At 37.3% G+C, this 14,512-nt stretch overlaps 1 protein-coding gene across 43 annotated transcripts in view; it reads right to left on the reverse strand.

Annotated features, from left to right (window-relative positions):
• Positions 1–14,512, reverse strand: part of NRCAM (neuronal cell adhesion molecule) — a 149,611-nt gene that overhangs the window by 2,749 nt on the left and 132,350 nt on the right. For 20 of the 43 annotated variants that reach the window (XM_042017982.1, XM_042017989.1, XM_042017993.1 and 17 more), the window contains 3 exons: positions 11,415–11,546; positions 9,153–9,231; positions 811–7,366 (listed from right to left, as the gene is read on the reverse strand). In XM_042017982.1, the coding sequence (XP_041873916.1) occupies positions 5,524–7,366; positions 9,153–9,231; positions 11,415–11,546 (2,054 nt within the window). In that variant the 3' untranslated portion in view covers positions 811–5,523. Of the gene's footprint in view, positions 1–181; positions 240–810; positions 7,367–9,152; positions 9,232–11,414; positions 11,547–14,512 lie in introns of those variants that run through there. The other 23 variants (XM_042018000.1, XM_042018023.1, XM_042018014.1 and 20 more) reach the window with 3 other exon arrangements.

The raw sequence follows: 14,512 nt of genomic DNA on the forward strand, positions 1-14,512 counted from the left end.
TGTGCTGTGAAGTTAGTCTGTTAAACTTCTTAATTTCTTTGACTCCTTGAAAATGAATGAAGAATGAATTTGGTTAAATGAAATATACTGATTTTCTTTACTAGTATAAAGAAAATAAAAGTGCTGCATTTCAAATAATTTGTTACATAATGCAGGCCAGACTTGCAATTTTCAACCTTACCTTTCAAGAGACCTACATATTCCATTAAAAGGGTGCAGAAGAAACAAATGAAAATAGCCTAAGAAGAAAAGCAAAGTCCATATCCTGATAGTGATCAGTATTTTATCAATAATAAGTTGCTCTTAAAATTGTTACAATATTTACTGTATTACAGGTAAGAAACAATTTAGCTTACAGTAGCTAGAATTGAGGAGTTGAGGACATGCTTATTCTTTTTCATTTCTTATCAGATCCATCTCCCTCCCCTACTCCATGACAATGTTCTGACAACGATGATGGTGATTTGGAGGACAACAGAAAAAGGAAAGGAAGGAAAGGCCAGTAGAAGAGATCTCTGTAGCAAAGTGCTGTGGTCTTTCCTTTGTCAGTGGAAAAGCTGCAGCACCATCAGCATCCTCAAATAAATTTGCAGCTGTGGTAGGCTTGTATTTCATGAAATAGATATAGTTGGGCTCTTTTCAGAACCCTTTACACTGCACTTCAGTTTCAAGATGAAGATTTCAGCAGCAGCTCCAAAGCATTTTGAATTGAAACCCACTATTGCCAGCTGCACTTTTGGGTGCAATTATTTACCTTGTCTTAAACAGAACATGTGACCTTATTTGCATATAGGGTACAAAAAAAGGAAGTGGTTTGGGGTTTTTATTTAGACTCGCAGCTCATGGGAAATATAAAGAAACACATACAAAATATCAAAGAAACAAAATTACATTTTACAATTTCCAGAACACTAGGCTGAATATCTACTCAGCAAATTATTTTAACCCTCTAATTCCTAAAACCAAATATCTTAATTCTTCAAATAATGCATTTTTTTCTCCTAATTAAACCTTTGAACTCCCAGAGAAACCATATATATACAAATATATATATATAATATACATACATATATATATAACATAGGATGTACAAGGCCACACAGTTCATATAGGTAACCAACAAAAGCCCCGTTGAGAACCTATTGCTAGAAAACCACTACACCCATTTTCCATCAAGCTGTTTCTCCTCATCTCATCACCTTTTTTTTTTGTTTTTGAAGACACTAAGTTGTCACATTCTAAAAGAAGGACACCTCTAATATGCATATACTTACAGAAAAAGCATACCAGAGATTTTATCATTCTGCATACACACCCGGAAAAAAGTGGTAGGAATATCTCTCTTATTTACGTGTAAGAAAATCTTCATGCTCAAAGGACAACAAAGCAAAACCTCCGAATGTGACTGTATCAGGCTTGATGTTTTAATTATTGCTGTGTACAAGGCATGAGGATAAATGTCTGTCATTGATCTGTGCTCATTGGTGCTGCAAACATACAGGCCAGTAACATTTAAAAGACTATACTCCAGAATTTCAAGAATCCAGCAGCAAAGTGAAAATGTTTGTAACACTGTGAACACAAGCAGATTACAGAGACATTGCTGAAAAGAGTTGATTTTGGAAGGACTCTGTATTTAAAAGGATGAAGATGGAATTGAGTATTTAATACTCATACACAATGTAGTTTCTCCAATGCCACTATCAGGAGGAATTAAGAGTCATTAAAACAGGCTGTACTAGTCAAATGAAGACCAGGTCCTCCCTTTAAAATTATAAGCAGTCCTACTCTCAGTGAAGACCTGCTTTCTGGGTAAGACTGTTAAGGAGAGAACATATGGCATATGGTTTGTTGTTTAATTTTAGGTGAATAACTTCATAATTCCTTACAACATAAGATGCAGAAATGAAAATAAATTAAAATTGCAATTTTATCATATTTCAATTGGTCATGAATCTCTGTGCAAATATTCTAAAGTATGACCCTAGCCAGTGTAATTCACTAGGTTGGAATATACATAAATAAATAATACGCAATTACTGTATTAAAAATATCAACATTTTTGTGTTTAATCCTGTGAAAACTTGATTTTCCTTTACAATTTAGAAAAATCTGAGTATGGGAACTTCTGCCTTGTGTTGCTCTTATGGTTTCCTTATTTATATTTTTGCAAACAAAGATTATGTGTAAGACAAACAATGAAGAAATACTTACACGGTTGCATTGTGTATACGATTTTTCTATATTTTAGTCAGGGTATGAATTCTACTGTCTCTGTAATTAAAACCAAAAAAACCTGCAGATTTACCCAGGAGTGTGTCTGCATGGAGGTGGGCACTGGTGTGAGAGTACAGTCACAGCAGATGCAAACATCAAAGCTGAACCCAGGGATTCCTTCACTTGTTGCACTATATAAGTCTAGAGAGATGTTCTGCCTGGACTCTGGCAGTGGAAAAACAAGTGGGATTATCCAAGGTGCTTTACACTCCTGGTGCAGAAAAAGGACACATATGCCATGGTACCATTTTTTCTGTATCAAACTGGATTTTGACTCATAGACGAACACAATGTTTTGGGTGGAAGAGAAAGAAATTGAGGAAGAAAGAGGAAAAAAACCAACAAATAGGAGAAGGAGAAAAAAGTGAACACATCAATGTTTTGTACAGCACTTTTGCTACCTTGGGAGTTCGAAACAGAGAAGGGGCTCTGGTGCTCTGGGGAAATGAATGTGTTATCTGTTGCCAAGAAGCAAACTGCAAAAGCTGCTGAATTGCATTAGGATGAGCTATAGAACACTTTAGGCTATAGAATATATATTATATTGCCAAAACATGGTAAAGCATAAATTTTGACACCGCACCCACAAGGTTTGCCAAACTTGCTTACAACTGTTGAAAAAACTATTCCAAAATGCAAACAGGATAAATCTTAGCTTCTTTCAGTTTCTGTTTGTGGTTTTGCTTGCTGACTTTTATACTTACCTAGTGTAATACTCTGATATAAAAAATAAAGTGCAAATTGGGTTGACTAAAGTTACAGTGGGAAACCGAAGAAGTTTTTGAAAAGTGTCATTTATGCAGTGCATATAATTAATAGTCAGAAAACAATACTAGGAGGGAACCAAACATGAGGTGAGAATGGGTATGAATTCTTTATTTAGAGCCATGGAAGTTAAGTATAGTCAAACTTCTACTATTTTTTGCTGTATAAATAAATTCCATACTAGTATCTTTTTAAGGATGAAAATTTCTGAATGAAGACTCATATGTACCAATCATTTTGAGAAGTACTTATATGTACCACATACACTTCTTTTCTTGCAAGAAAAGTATTTAATATTAAAGCATATTCTAAAGGCGTGATTTAAATATTATTCATTAATGATTACTATTATATGAATATATGTTTTTTTTTCTTCTTAGTTTAATGAAACACATCAAACTTGAAGCTAATTATTAAGAGATAAGAAGTAGGAAGGTTACAGTAACATTAGTGCAAATTACAAATTTATTTGTTTAAAAAAAGTAATTCCATTTCACAAGCTTATCAGTTATTGAAAGAAATATGTACCTTGAAATCTCCTTTCTTCTTTCAACTTTTCAATTTTTCTTCCTTAGAAACGGGTACATGCAGCAACCAGTCAGAATGGGGAAGACACTTTTACGGTGCCTCTGCAGTCCAGCAGGCAACTAGTTCCCAACTAAATTTTGCCACATTCACAGACATGCAAAAAGACTCAATATATGGTTAGCAATATACTACTTTTCCTTATAGCACAGCTGTCAGGTGAAAGGCAACATGAAACAAAGTAGGTAAAGCACTGTGGGCTATGAGACACAGAAAGTGGGTGCAGAAGATGAAAACTGTTGACAGTAAATTCCTTTTCTGTGACCTCACATCAGTAGCCCAGAAATGTTTAAGTAAAAGCAATTGGGTAAAGCCACAGAAGTACCTTCCACTGTAGCTTCCCTGCACACTCCAGGAGAATCTCTGTCCTTATACCTAACAGATTTCTGCTCACACTCCTAAGTTATTAGGACTGTGCAGGTGACAAATATCTTCCCTGCAAACTTATGAACTTGTATCAATCCAGACTTAAACCATTTTACTATTTCTTATTTAGCTAAGACTTAAGCACACCTATATTAGTCTTCTGAGTAGTTTCTCTTTAACATCTCTGTAATACTCAATCTTCAATCCTGGCAGAAGCTGGAAAAACTGGATGATTAAGCTCTGGCTTTAAAAACCAATGTGTTGAAAAAGCTGTTGTTAATCACACAAGTATTCAAGAATTAAGAATTGTCAAAGAAATTACATGTGTGTAAATTAGAATGCAGTAAGATCCTTGCCAAATCCAACTGGACTATTCAGTTCTTCAGGAAGTCCATTGAGATAATCTCTTGTGCTGAAAGCAACCAAGCTTAGAATTACAGTGCTGAGGCACAAATCATGGCTAGGTCCCTGTGGAAACACACCTAAGCTGCAAGTTAAGTAACCACAAGAGAAAAAAACTACTGTTGTAGTTACAGACTACATTCTCATTGTTAATCAACCCAGAACAAGAAGGAAGAGTAATATATTATTTAGCAATCCCAGAACTCTCTGCCACAAAGTCTCTCATAGCCTAGAATTTTAGGAAAAATACTCTGTCAAAATATTGAAGAAAAGAGGCAAAATAATTCACCAAAATGTGCAAATATCCTGTGTTACCAAACTAGCAATCCTACTACTGTAGTTGCCTTGTCCTGTTTTATCTTCCTAAGAACATTCTGCAGACTGCTGGACTTTCATCCTTCCCTTGTACTTGCTTGCTTCCAGTCTTCCTACCCATGAACCCACGGGTCTGTAGCTGTTGTAATCTCTTAATTCCTCTCGATTTAGGGACCAGGAGGAAAATTTAGGCTGATTTATACACATACACTGACCTGAACATACAGCTGTGGTAGTTATTCTGTTTCTTGCAGGTTCTTGGTGTAGACAATGACTGTCCACAGCTTACTGTCTCAGCCTTCTACAACTCAGAAAACCACTGAGAATGCAGTGCAGATTGCTACAGAGGCACTGTTTTCCCTTATCATGTAAAACTGAAGGAATCCATCCACTCACAGGAACAACTGTCACTGAATCATTCCATGGTTCCTGAAACACTTGCATTTCTTCAAGCATTATTTCCCTCACTAGATCAGTATGGCAGAAAAATCTGATTTTGTCTAGTCCCACAGACCAGCCAGCTTTCCTGCAGAAAGTATTCTCTTAGTTGAAGTTGGAGTGCAAAACTTCAAACAAATCCAAGCCATCTCAAGACCACTGGGAAGCCCAGAAATGAAATGTGAAAAAACTCTCCCCTAAAATTGAGAGCTATGATTTCTCTAGAATGTCTTAATTTGTCATTAAGATTTAAGTAACTTCATAATTTAAATTTTGAAACAACTAATTTTCTAAGCACTGGGTTTATTTGTCCAGAAATACTGAAACATTTCACTCTTCTCAGCTCCTGAGAAACTAGGAAGCAAGCCTGTGTTCTTAAAAAGTTCCTCTTGATGGTCTGATATCTCTCTGAAAGTGAGATGTCTTTTCGTACTTGGCATGAAATGATTGCGAGACCTTATACTTTCCCTTCCCTCCTTTGAACTTTGGAGGAGAACGCAACGAGCTCAGACACTTGTGAGGAGAACAGGAAGAGCTTCCAACAGAGCTCTTTTTTTTCATCTGACGTGAGGAGTGTTTGTGTTCTGAGAAATCCTTCATGATCTGAACTAAGGATTCACCGAACAGCTTGCCCCCTGTGTACGGTAAAGACAGCAGTTTACATTTTAGATCTTGCGATGAGCTCCAAGGACGCAGCCAGAGAGCTCTCCAGGCGACAGTGAGGCACGCCACATTCTTAACAGTGAGTGTCAGAGAATCCTCAGCTGCATCATGGATAAAATTAGCTGCAATTTTACACAGCCTGCGTTTCCTCTGCATGGCACCAGATGGGACCCATTTCTTTTTGAATCTCACTCGTTCTTCCTCTAACCATATTAGTAAAGCTTTAGAAGCGTAAGTGCAGTAGATAGATACTCCAAGCTGGGCTGCAACTAGCTTGAAAGATCTTTTAATTGCTTCCTCAATCTTTCTGTCAGTAGGATCTTTAGGGAGAGCATCCGTATTAGCAGGCACTGACAGTACAGAATCACCAGTAACCAGTGCTCTGTCTACCTCAGGCAAGGTCCCCCACAAAGCAACTTTATCCACTGGAAAAGGATAGAGCTTATGTAGGACTGCTGGGGCTTCATGCTTGGCTTCAGGATTACCCCAAATCCTGCAGACAAGATCTTCTACAGCTGAATGGATAGGAAGTGCATTATCTACCTTGCCTTCTTCAGAGGGGATAAGCAGTTCTTCTGAAGTGCATTCAGATTTGGAAGATTTTAGCATTAACACCCTCTTTATGTGTTCAAACAGGTAATTCTGATTCTCCATGTCAAATCTACGCAGAGGATCTGGTCCTTCTGGATCTTCTGTAGGGGACTCAGATGCCATCTCCCCATCTTCAGGGGCTGATTCAACCTCCAAGGCCTTGTCAGCCTCAGGTTTCCTCTTCACAGAAACTGTTTGATCTTTTAAACTGTCCATATGATCAGACTCAGAAGTCTGGGAACTTCTCCCAGATGCTTCTAAAGGAACCAGAGGAACTTCTGCAATTGGTACCCTGGGATGTTTTACTGAATGGGATCTAGCCTGTGCCACAGACGTTATGCTTTGTCTGGCTGCTGTCAAAGCATCCTTTAAGACAGTAGCCAGCTCAGGCAAGATTACAGATTTCATTAGTGAATTCTTTTCATATTCAGAGAAGTGAGTAGTAGTAGTAGTAGGTCTCACCTTCCTGTGGCAGGAGCTCTGAGTGTCTTCGGAATCTGAGCTGCAGTCTGGGGTCTGGCTGCACCAGTGCTGGAGAGAAGAATGCTGCCTTGCCAGTGGGCCACCAATTGAGTTGCAGCTGAGGGGTTGCTGGAAAGGGGATGGCTGTCCTGCCTGAGAATCTGAGCCCTCCTCCGACCCCATTATCTGTTGCTCAGAAGCATGATGTCTAGAGCCATGCCTGTACTTCCATTCGTCTGACCTCTTTTCCTCTTGGCAGAGGGAAGCAGAGACAGAACTAACCCTTGTAAGCTCTGAAGACTGCCTAGCCCTCCTCCTGGTGTAGGAGGTCTCTGATCTGGTGCTGGAGTATTGATCCCCTGACCTTCTGAAGAAGTTGGATCTGTCAGATCTCACAGACTTTGCTTTGGTAAAGACAGGGTCTGCTTCAGGAGAATTGGCACAGCTACCTTTTCTTTTCTTTTCCTTGTCCAGTTTCTTTCCTGTCCAAGCAGACATGGACCTGAAGTGATGAAAAAAGTTCAAAATACTCGAATTCCTAGATCTTTCAAAAGTTACATTTTTTTTCAAGGGAAACCCTATACCCTTTTTCCTCAAAGAAGCACCGCATCATGTGAGGCAGACAAACTGGGAACTGAGTGACTGCAGTGATGCTGGGCTGCAGAGAGGATGGCAATATATCTTCTGTAATCTGACTGGTTGCTGCTGCTGCCCTGTCTCTAAGAAAAAAAGAGGAAAGCCCAATATAGACTAATTACACAGAAATACATTTTAGAAAGGAGTTTTTGCAGGGTACATAGAATTAACTCTTTCATGTGAACAAGTCTGAAAGCTTGCAATGCATCTGCCCATATTCACCAGACATAAGTGAATAAATGCATTATAAAATAATTTAATAAAGCTGTAGATCATTCTTTAGATTAACTCAAGCCACTTAAATATGGAGACATAAATTCAAATCTTGCTACAGGTCACACATGAAAGCAGACTTGAATACTTATTCCAGGCCTGAGAAAACATGTACTGAGGTCATATCATTTGTACAATTCTGTACAAAGGTCAGTTTCTGCTGTTGAAAGTTCCAGCAAGAACTGTATCAAGAACGAGTGGAGCAAGTATGCATAAAGCAGTATGCAAACTAGACTTCCCAGGAAAACATATACAGTACTTTTTTAACTCTGCTCCCAAAGATTGCTTCACACCTCCCCTTTTATCAGTCAAATTAGGTAATTCATACACACAGCTGTAATAAAATAATATTCTGAACTCATTAACCTAAGAACAGAGTTAAGAGAATTATTAAGAATAAACAGAAACTACTCTTTCGCATTCAGAACTGTACATCTTGTCCTGTCAGATCAAGATGTACATTTCCCTTCTATGAAGAAGCTATGGCAACAAAGTAGATCCTTCTTGAAAAAAACTGCTTTTTATATGTACATTTGTCAAATCTTTGAAATAATAAAGGACTTCTACACTGCTTTTGACACAGGAACACACTATAGAGTCTATTATAGCAGCCATGTAAAATATAATCATATTGACCTATTTAGAAAATAATAACATTATTTCTTGTACTAATCAAAAAACAAACTGCTTATTTAGTAAGCTATATTCATAGCTGTTATATGAATAGATTTGCCAAGGTATGCTTTTGGTAATGTCAGATTTGGCTAGACTGCATTTACTATAAAGGAAGAGAGTCAGGAATAAGAGCTGTGTTGCATGCTTTGAAGCTGCTTGCTATATATCTTGTACTGAAATACATGAAAGGGAGATTTGCTTTCTTGTAGGACACTCCTTCACCTCTGTGTATAACATCACTTCTTTGTTATTGGATTAGATGTTAGTACTGGCAGCCATTTTAAATGCATTTGTTTTCCAGTCAACTTAACACCAGTTTGTCTTTATCAGGCTTCAGTTAGAAATTTTATTTTCAAAAATCATAACGCTCAACATAGTTCCCTAACTGAAAGGACACTGTATCTGGAATTTGAACTATCTGAAAGATGGCTTTGTAAATAAAGATTCCACACTTTGACTTTCAAACACATACAATTGTGTTTTAATCTGCTTTTCCCCTTGAATTAGCAAATGGCTTACACTTAGCTTGGATACTTTTTTTTTCTAATGGTGTGGTTGAAATGCTATTTTTAGTTCTACATAACACTGGATACAGAATCTTTGACACGGAAAAAAAAGTTAGTCTTGAATTAATAAGTGTGATACTATATACAGTAGATGTGTGACATGAACAGTGAACGTGACAAACCACATAAGCTGCTCACCTGTATTCACCAAATGTTCCATCGTCTTCCTTCATAGGTTGTATTTCTGGATCAGCGTGTGCATCCTCCTTTTCCTTCACTAAAATATTTTAAATAGTAATTTTTATCATGAAACTGCAAGATGAGGAAGTCTCAGACCTTAATTTCTCAAACTGATCACGTTTGGCAGGAACATGGTTTGAATAAAACCAATTTTTTTAAATGGGGCCTTAGGCTATTAATTTTTTTTTAAGAAAAAGATCTGTTAATTAGTTATAGAATTTTATTTTTGTTCAAGTAGAAATGACTATGTCATTTTGTATTACCAGAACTTTTTCTTTCTTTCATTTCTAGCACTGAAGAAATTAGTTCAAAATTTGTTTAAAATCCTACTAAAGTAACTTATTTACTTATATTATTAATACAGCTATTTTTTAACCAAATTTGAATAATTTAGTTCTACTTAACCATGCTCTCTATTTCTTCTTGATATTCTTTTCATACTGATTGATAAAACTGAATCAGATTCACTTTTGTTCACTCTCAGTTTGTACATTTTCTGCTTTAATTTCATGTAGTAAGAATCCGGAGAATTTAGATTTTTTTTTTCAGTATTAATAATTCTCAAAATACTAGGCATGGTTTGTTAATTTCTTCTTTTCTACAACATGATCAACCCCAACATAAAGGCACATACACTGGAACCTAAATTTAACACAATTGTATCTCTTGCACATTCTGGTTTTAGGCTTAATCCTTTTTCACTGGTGGGAATAAATCCAGGCATATAACTTGTCCCTAGAAAATAATAAATGTAGCACATTGATACAGAAACCCGCTAGCACCTGAGGGGTCAGACATTTACAGATTACATATAGTCCTGTAAATTAAGACTGTTGACAGGATAAAATAATATATTTGTGGTTCTTTCCTTTGCTTTTTCATTTCTGTTTTTCTGGCATCTATTCAAATCTTTCCCTTGTCTAGCAGATACAGTTATACAATCCAATACACAATATCTTGTCTTTTACTCTGGTAATTTCCACACTTAATTTGTACATCATTGTACATGCCATTATTTAAGAGGATATGAATCATTCCTGACAATATTTACTAAGTCCCTAATTGCAATAACACATAACACCTTGAGATATATCAGGCTGCTATAACTTCATACTGAAGTAATTGGTTACTTTCTACAAACCACCGGCAAGCTCACGATGACATGCAAAAATTATAATGAGAAGGAGTTCATAGCTTCGATTTTCATAGATTTCATAACTTCGTGCTTTCCATTTGTCACTACCTGTGGAACAGTACATTTGCAATGACACCAGAAATAAGAAGTCACTGCTCTAAACACCAGTTCATACTGATTCTGGAAATCTTACAAACAGTCCAGATCCACCTTTACACATGTGTGTGCATATGCATAGGTATCTGTGCATAAAAAAATGTATACTTTAAAACTAATAAGTTTTCTTCTGCAGAAGCAGAGAAAAGGACAGAATATCAGGGATCCACAAAGTAATGACAACCTTAGCATCCAACTTCCCTCTACACTTTCACTCAAAAACTCTGTTCCACCCTCTTCTAGATGGTGGTTCACTCCAAGTAAACATTGTGTAGTTCCAATTTTTAATAAAAAATTATAAAACATACTTGGACATTCCTAGACCTAATACCAAAAAAACCCTTATTCTATTCACCTCTTCTTAGAAAAAAAAAAAATTATAGAAAAACGCCCAGCCTACATGAAGGATGGTAACTTCAAACTTAGCTGCAAAAATGCAGAAGCTGAAGATGACACAGATTCTGGGAAAGAACTGAAGGTATTGGAAACAATATAACATATGAAGAGATTTGTCCTATGACATGCATTCCCCGAACTTTAAAAAACCAGTGGCTATGATTTGGACTTTCTGACCAAATAAACTCTAATGTAACTCATGTTAGTGAATTAAACTCATCTGCACTGGACTTCACAAAGTGGAATGTGCACCAGTGGTGATGTTTCAAACAAAGCTCAAACCTCTCTAGAGAGGTCATATAGTGATGTGACCCTCTGGGAATGAAGAAGGTCCTACTCTTATGCTGAAATAGATTGAAGTTTTCTACCAACAGGCAGATTGCTCCTGTCAGGTCCACCAAATTATAAGACTGATTTGCCATATTCACAGTGTAAATGTAAACCAGCAGCAAATGTAATTTTCCAGTAAACCTGGGATCTGTCTTAATGGGTTACCAACAGATGAATTTTACCATCCTTGTTAAATAGCATACCTGGATACTTGCCACCTTTATTCCTCCTTATGAAGCAAACAATCAGTAAAATCAAGATCAGAAGAGCAACAGCACACATAAGACCAATGAACCATCCTTGAGTAGCGATGTCTACCTGCCGGCTCGCCATTGCTAGAGATAAAAGAAGAAAAATTATGTTTTGCTGCATTTAAATGCTATGCTAATTCAGATAAATAATAGCCAATATACAGTTCATTAAAGAATAACATTCACTGTGAAAAAGAGATAGCATTAAGAAAAACAGTGATTCTGTATTTTGTGAAAATTTTCATTTTTCAAAATGTTTCCAAGTACATGTGCACAGAACTTACTTTTCAGTTTATAAGAAGTCTGCTAACATTTAAGCTTAGCAACTACTTTGCAAAATCTACGCACATACTACATTGCTTTCCACAAACCTCAAAACTGTTCTCAATCATTTTGCATTAATTAAACTACTGAAATGAAGTTGCAAATTATAATTCACACAAACATGTCAGTTGCATTCTCAAAATGAACAAAAAGCCAATAATCATTAGCTAATGCATTCCCATCAGTCTGAAATGGGGAAACAGATGGGTCATTCAATGGCCCTAATACTCAATTTCGACTAAAAATCAACAATGAAGCATCCTTTAAAACCTTATTAAGCATCATGCTTTCTTTCTTTCCTCAAACCCATACCTCATCCTACAATTTATCATTATTGCCATGATTTAGCCTTAGTGAGGGCTAAACACAATGCAGTTAGGAAGCCTTTCCTTGGCACTGTTTCTCTCCAAATGCTGACTCCAGCTGGAAGATAATGTAAATAATAAGCAAACTACAGGCACTAATAAGGACAGGAATTATCTGTGTGGTCTAGGATCTGGATCTACTGGGCTCCAACACAGTAGGAGGATTATTCTGATGAAGCGTATTTTCTACTCCACTGTTGGAAACTCGCTACAGGCAACTGGACTTAGGATTTGCTGTTGGGAGAAAGTGGGAAGGGTGAGAGGAGTTCGGGATGCATGCTCCAGACAGAAGAAATTATGAAGTAAAGGAAGATGAACATCCATCCAAACCTATCTTATTCATTCTTCAGGTTCTTCTCCAGACCCAAAACCCAAGAGTATGAAACTCTATGAAGAGCTGCCCAATAGACAGCCCATGTCTCAGTGTTGTTTTCTAGTTAAGGAGTCTGAGACAGGTACTTGGAAAAGCAGCTGTCAATGCTCCCACATTCCTGAGGGATTCTATGAAAACACAAAGTACTTCTGATGTCTGGATACAGTACCTCCATACAGAAGACCAATGTGTATTCCACTTTAGAAGTACTAGGCTAAAATGAACTCTTTCTTTAAATGCTTCTTTTTGGTCTTACTGGGCAAAGCTATGACTTGATTTTCATTTCAATAATTCAATGCATTAAAGTGCCTGGTTATTATGGAGATACAATCAGATTTCTCAGCCCTTTTTTATGTTTTCTGATTTTTAGAAACTGACTCTTATATGCACAATAATTTAAACTATTTTTGCATAAGTCTCTCCATGTTATACAAATATATCATTTATATACCTAGATATTTATACTTTTTATGCCACATATAAACATACATAAATACATATAAAAACATTTAAAAGTGGCAATTAAAAAAATTACAAAGGGAATCTTCCTCTGAACTACAAATCAAAATAAAAGGAAACTTTGTTTTCACATTAAGGTTAAAAGTATTTTGAAGTTTGCACATCTGCATTCATAATAAGGCATTAAATGTTGTATAATACATACTGTGACAAAATGCAAAAGCACAATTCACATTCAAATGTAGTAAGAAATAGCATTGAGCCAAACAACTCATGCATAAAAATATGCAAGATAGATGGGAAAGAGTAAAGGTGAAAACTTACTTTATGCAGCTTCCTGTATTATCTTACTGCATTTCCAGTAGGAAAGGGTTTCTAGATCTCTGTGCATCTTTTAAAATGGCACATTTCCTGCCTATGCTAACCAAATTACTTGCTTCAGGCAGAAAAACCTTGCATCTTGGTGAACCACTAATGCAGGAGTCAATGCAGAACACTGTACTGGGAATGCCCAAAAAGATAAACCCACAGACTGTGAAGATGCTCCATAGGAATACTTGTCAAAGAAAAAACTGTGGGAAAAGCCTCATATATGAAACATCAAAGTTTCATTCCTAATTAAGGACATATTCCAGTGTTTGCCTCTTTGTCCACTCCATCTTTCTGCAGTGTTTAAAAGCTTTGACCTAGGCTGAAGACAGTGTGACATGAGATTTTTCTGTAAGAAATAGGCTGTTTACAATTTCATGCTGAACATTGACACTTTCCATTACCAAGAGGCAGAAAGGAGTGTCTTTAAAGTCCCTTCTCCCTTAGGACTCAAGGGCATGAGTCAACATGACAGGGTAAGTACAGGAATCCTTATCTACTGGCTCAGTATTTTTTATGCAGAAAGATGCTTTTTGGAACGTTTCCATTCAGCTTGTTTTGAATTATATTACAGTCTTGATCTTTGTTTACTGCTCCTTTAGTCTTTGGATGTGTATTTACATAAAATTTTTGTCATAGGTTAGCAAGCATAGTCCCGGAAGGGACGTCCTTGCTAAGGGGTGCTTACAGTTTCCTCTGGGAACTGATAGAACCTATCAGCTGGCCAGTTTGAATATGGACAATTCTCTAAGCCACTTAAAGTTGTGATCACCTCTGTGATCCACATTTAAGAATAGGCAAACTCCCCCTCCAAGCTCTCTCTCGTTTCCGGCGCTGGGACAAGTGGCTGCAGGCCCCGTGTGGGGGCCAGCGGGCCCGGCCAGGCCCTGCCTGGGCCAGGCCGGGCCGGGCCACGGCCATCCGGGAGCCATGGACCTGTTCCAGCCGTGGAACCCCCCCCCACTGCCTTGCCGTGGGCAGCCGGAGCGGCTCGGCTCTCCCCCCTCTCCACTGCGATAAGAAAAATTCAACAGTCCAGCTGCAAAGCTGCAAGGCCGAGGTGAGATTAACCCTTTTATTGCTGTGAAGAGCTGAAAACCTGAGGGAAGAGAGAGAGGAGATGCTTAAAGCTGAAATTCTGTTGTGAAGCTATGATATAT

This window comes from Corvus kubaryi, unplaced genomic scaffold (genome assembly GCF_017639235.1).
Source record: "Corvus kubaryi isolate FWS band 111438036 unplaced genomic scaffold, C.kubaryi_AGA036_p1.0 137, whole genome shotgun sequence".
In the NCBI taxonomy this organism is placed as follows: Eukaryota; Metazoa; Chordata; class Aves; order Passeriformes; family Corvidae; genus Corvus; species Corvus kubaryi.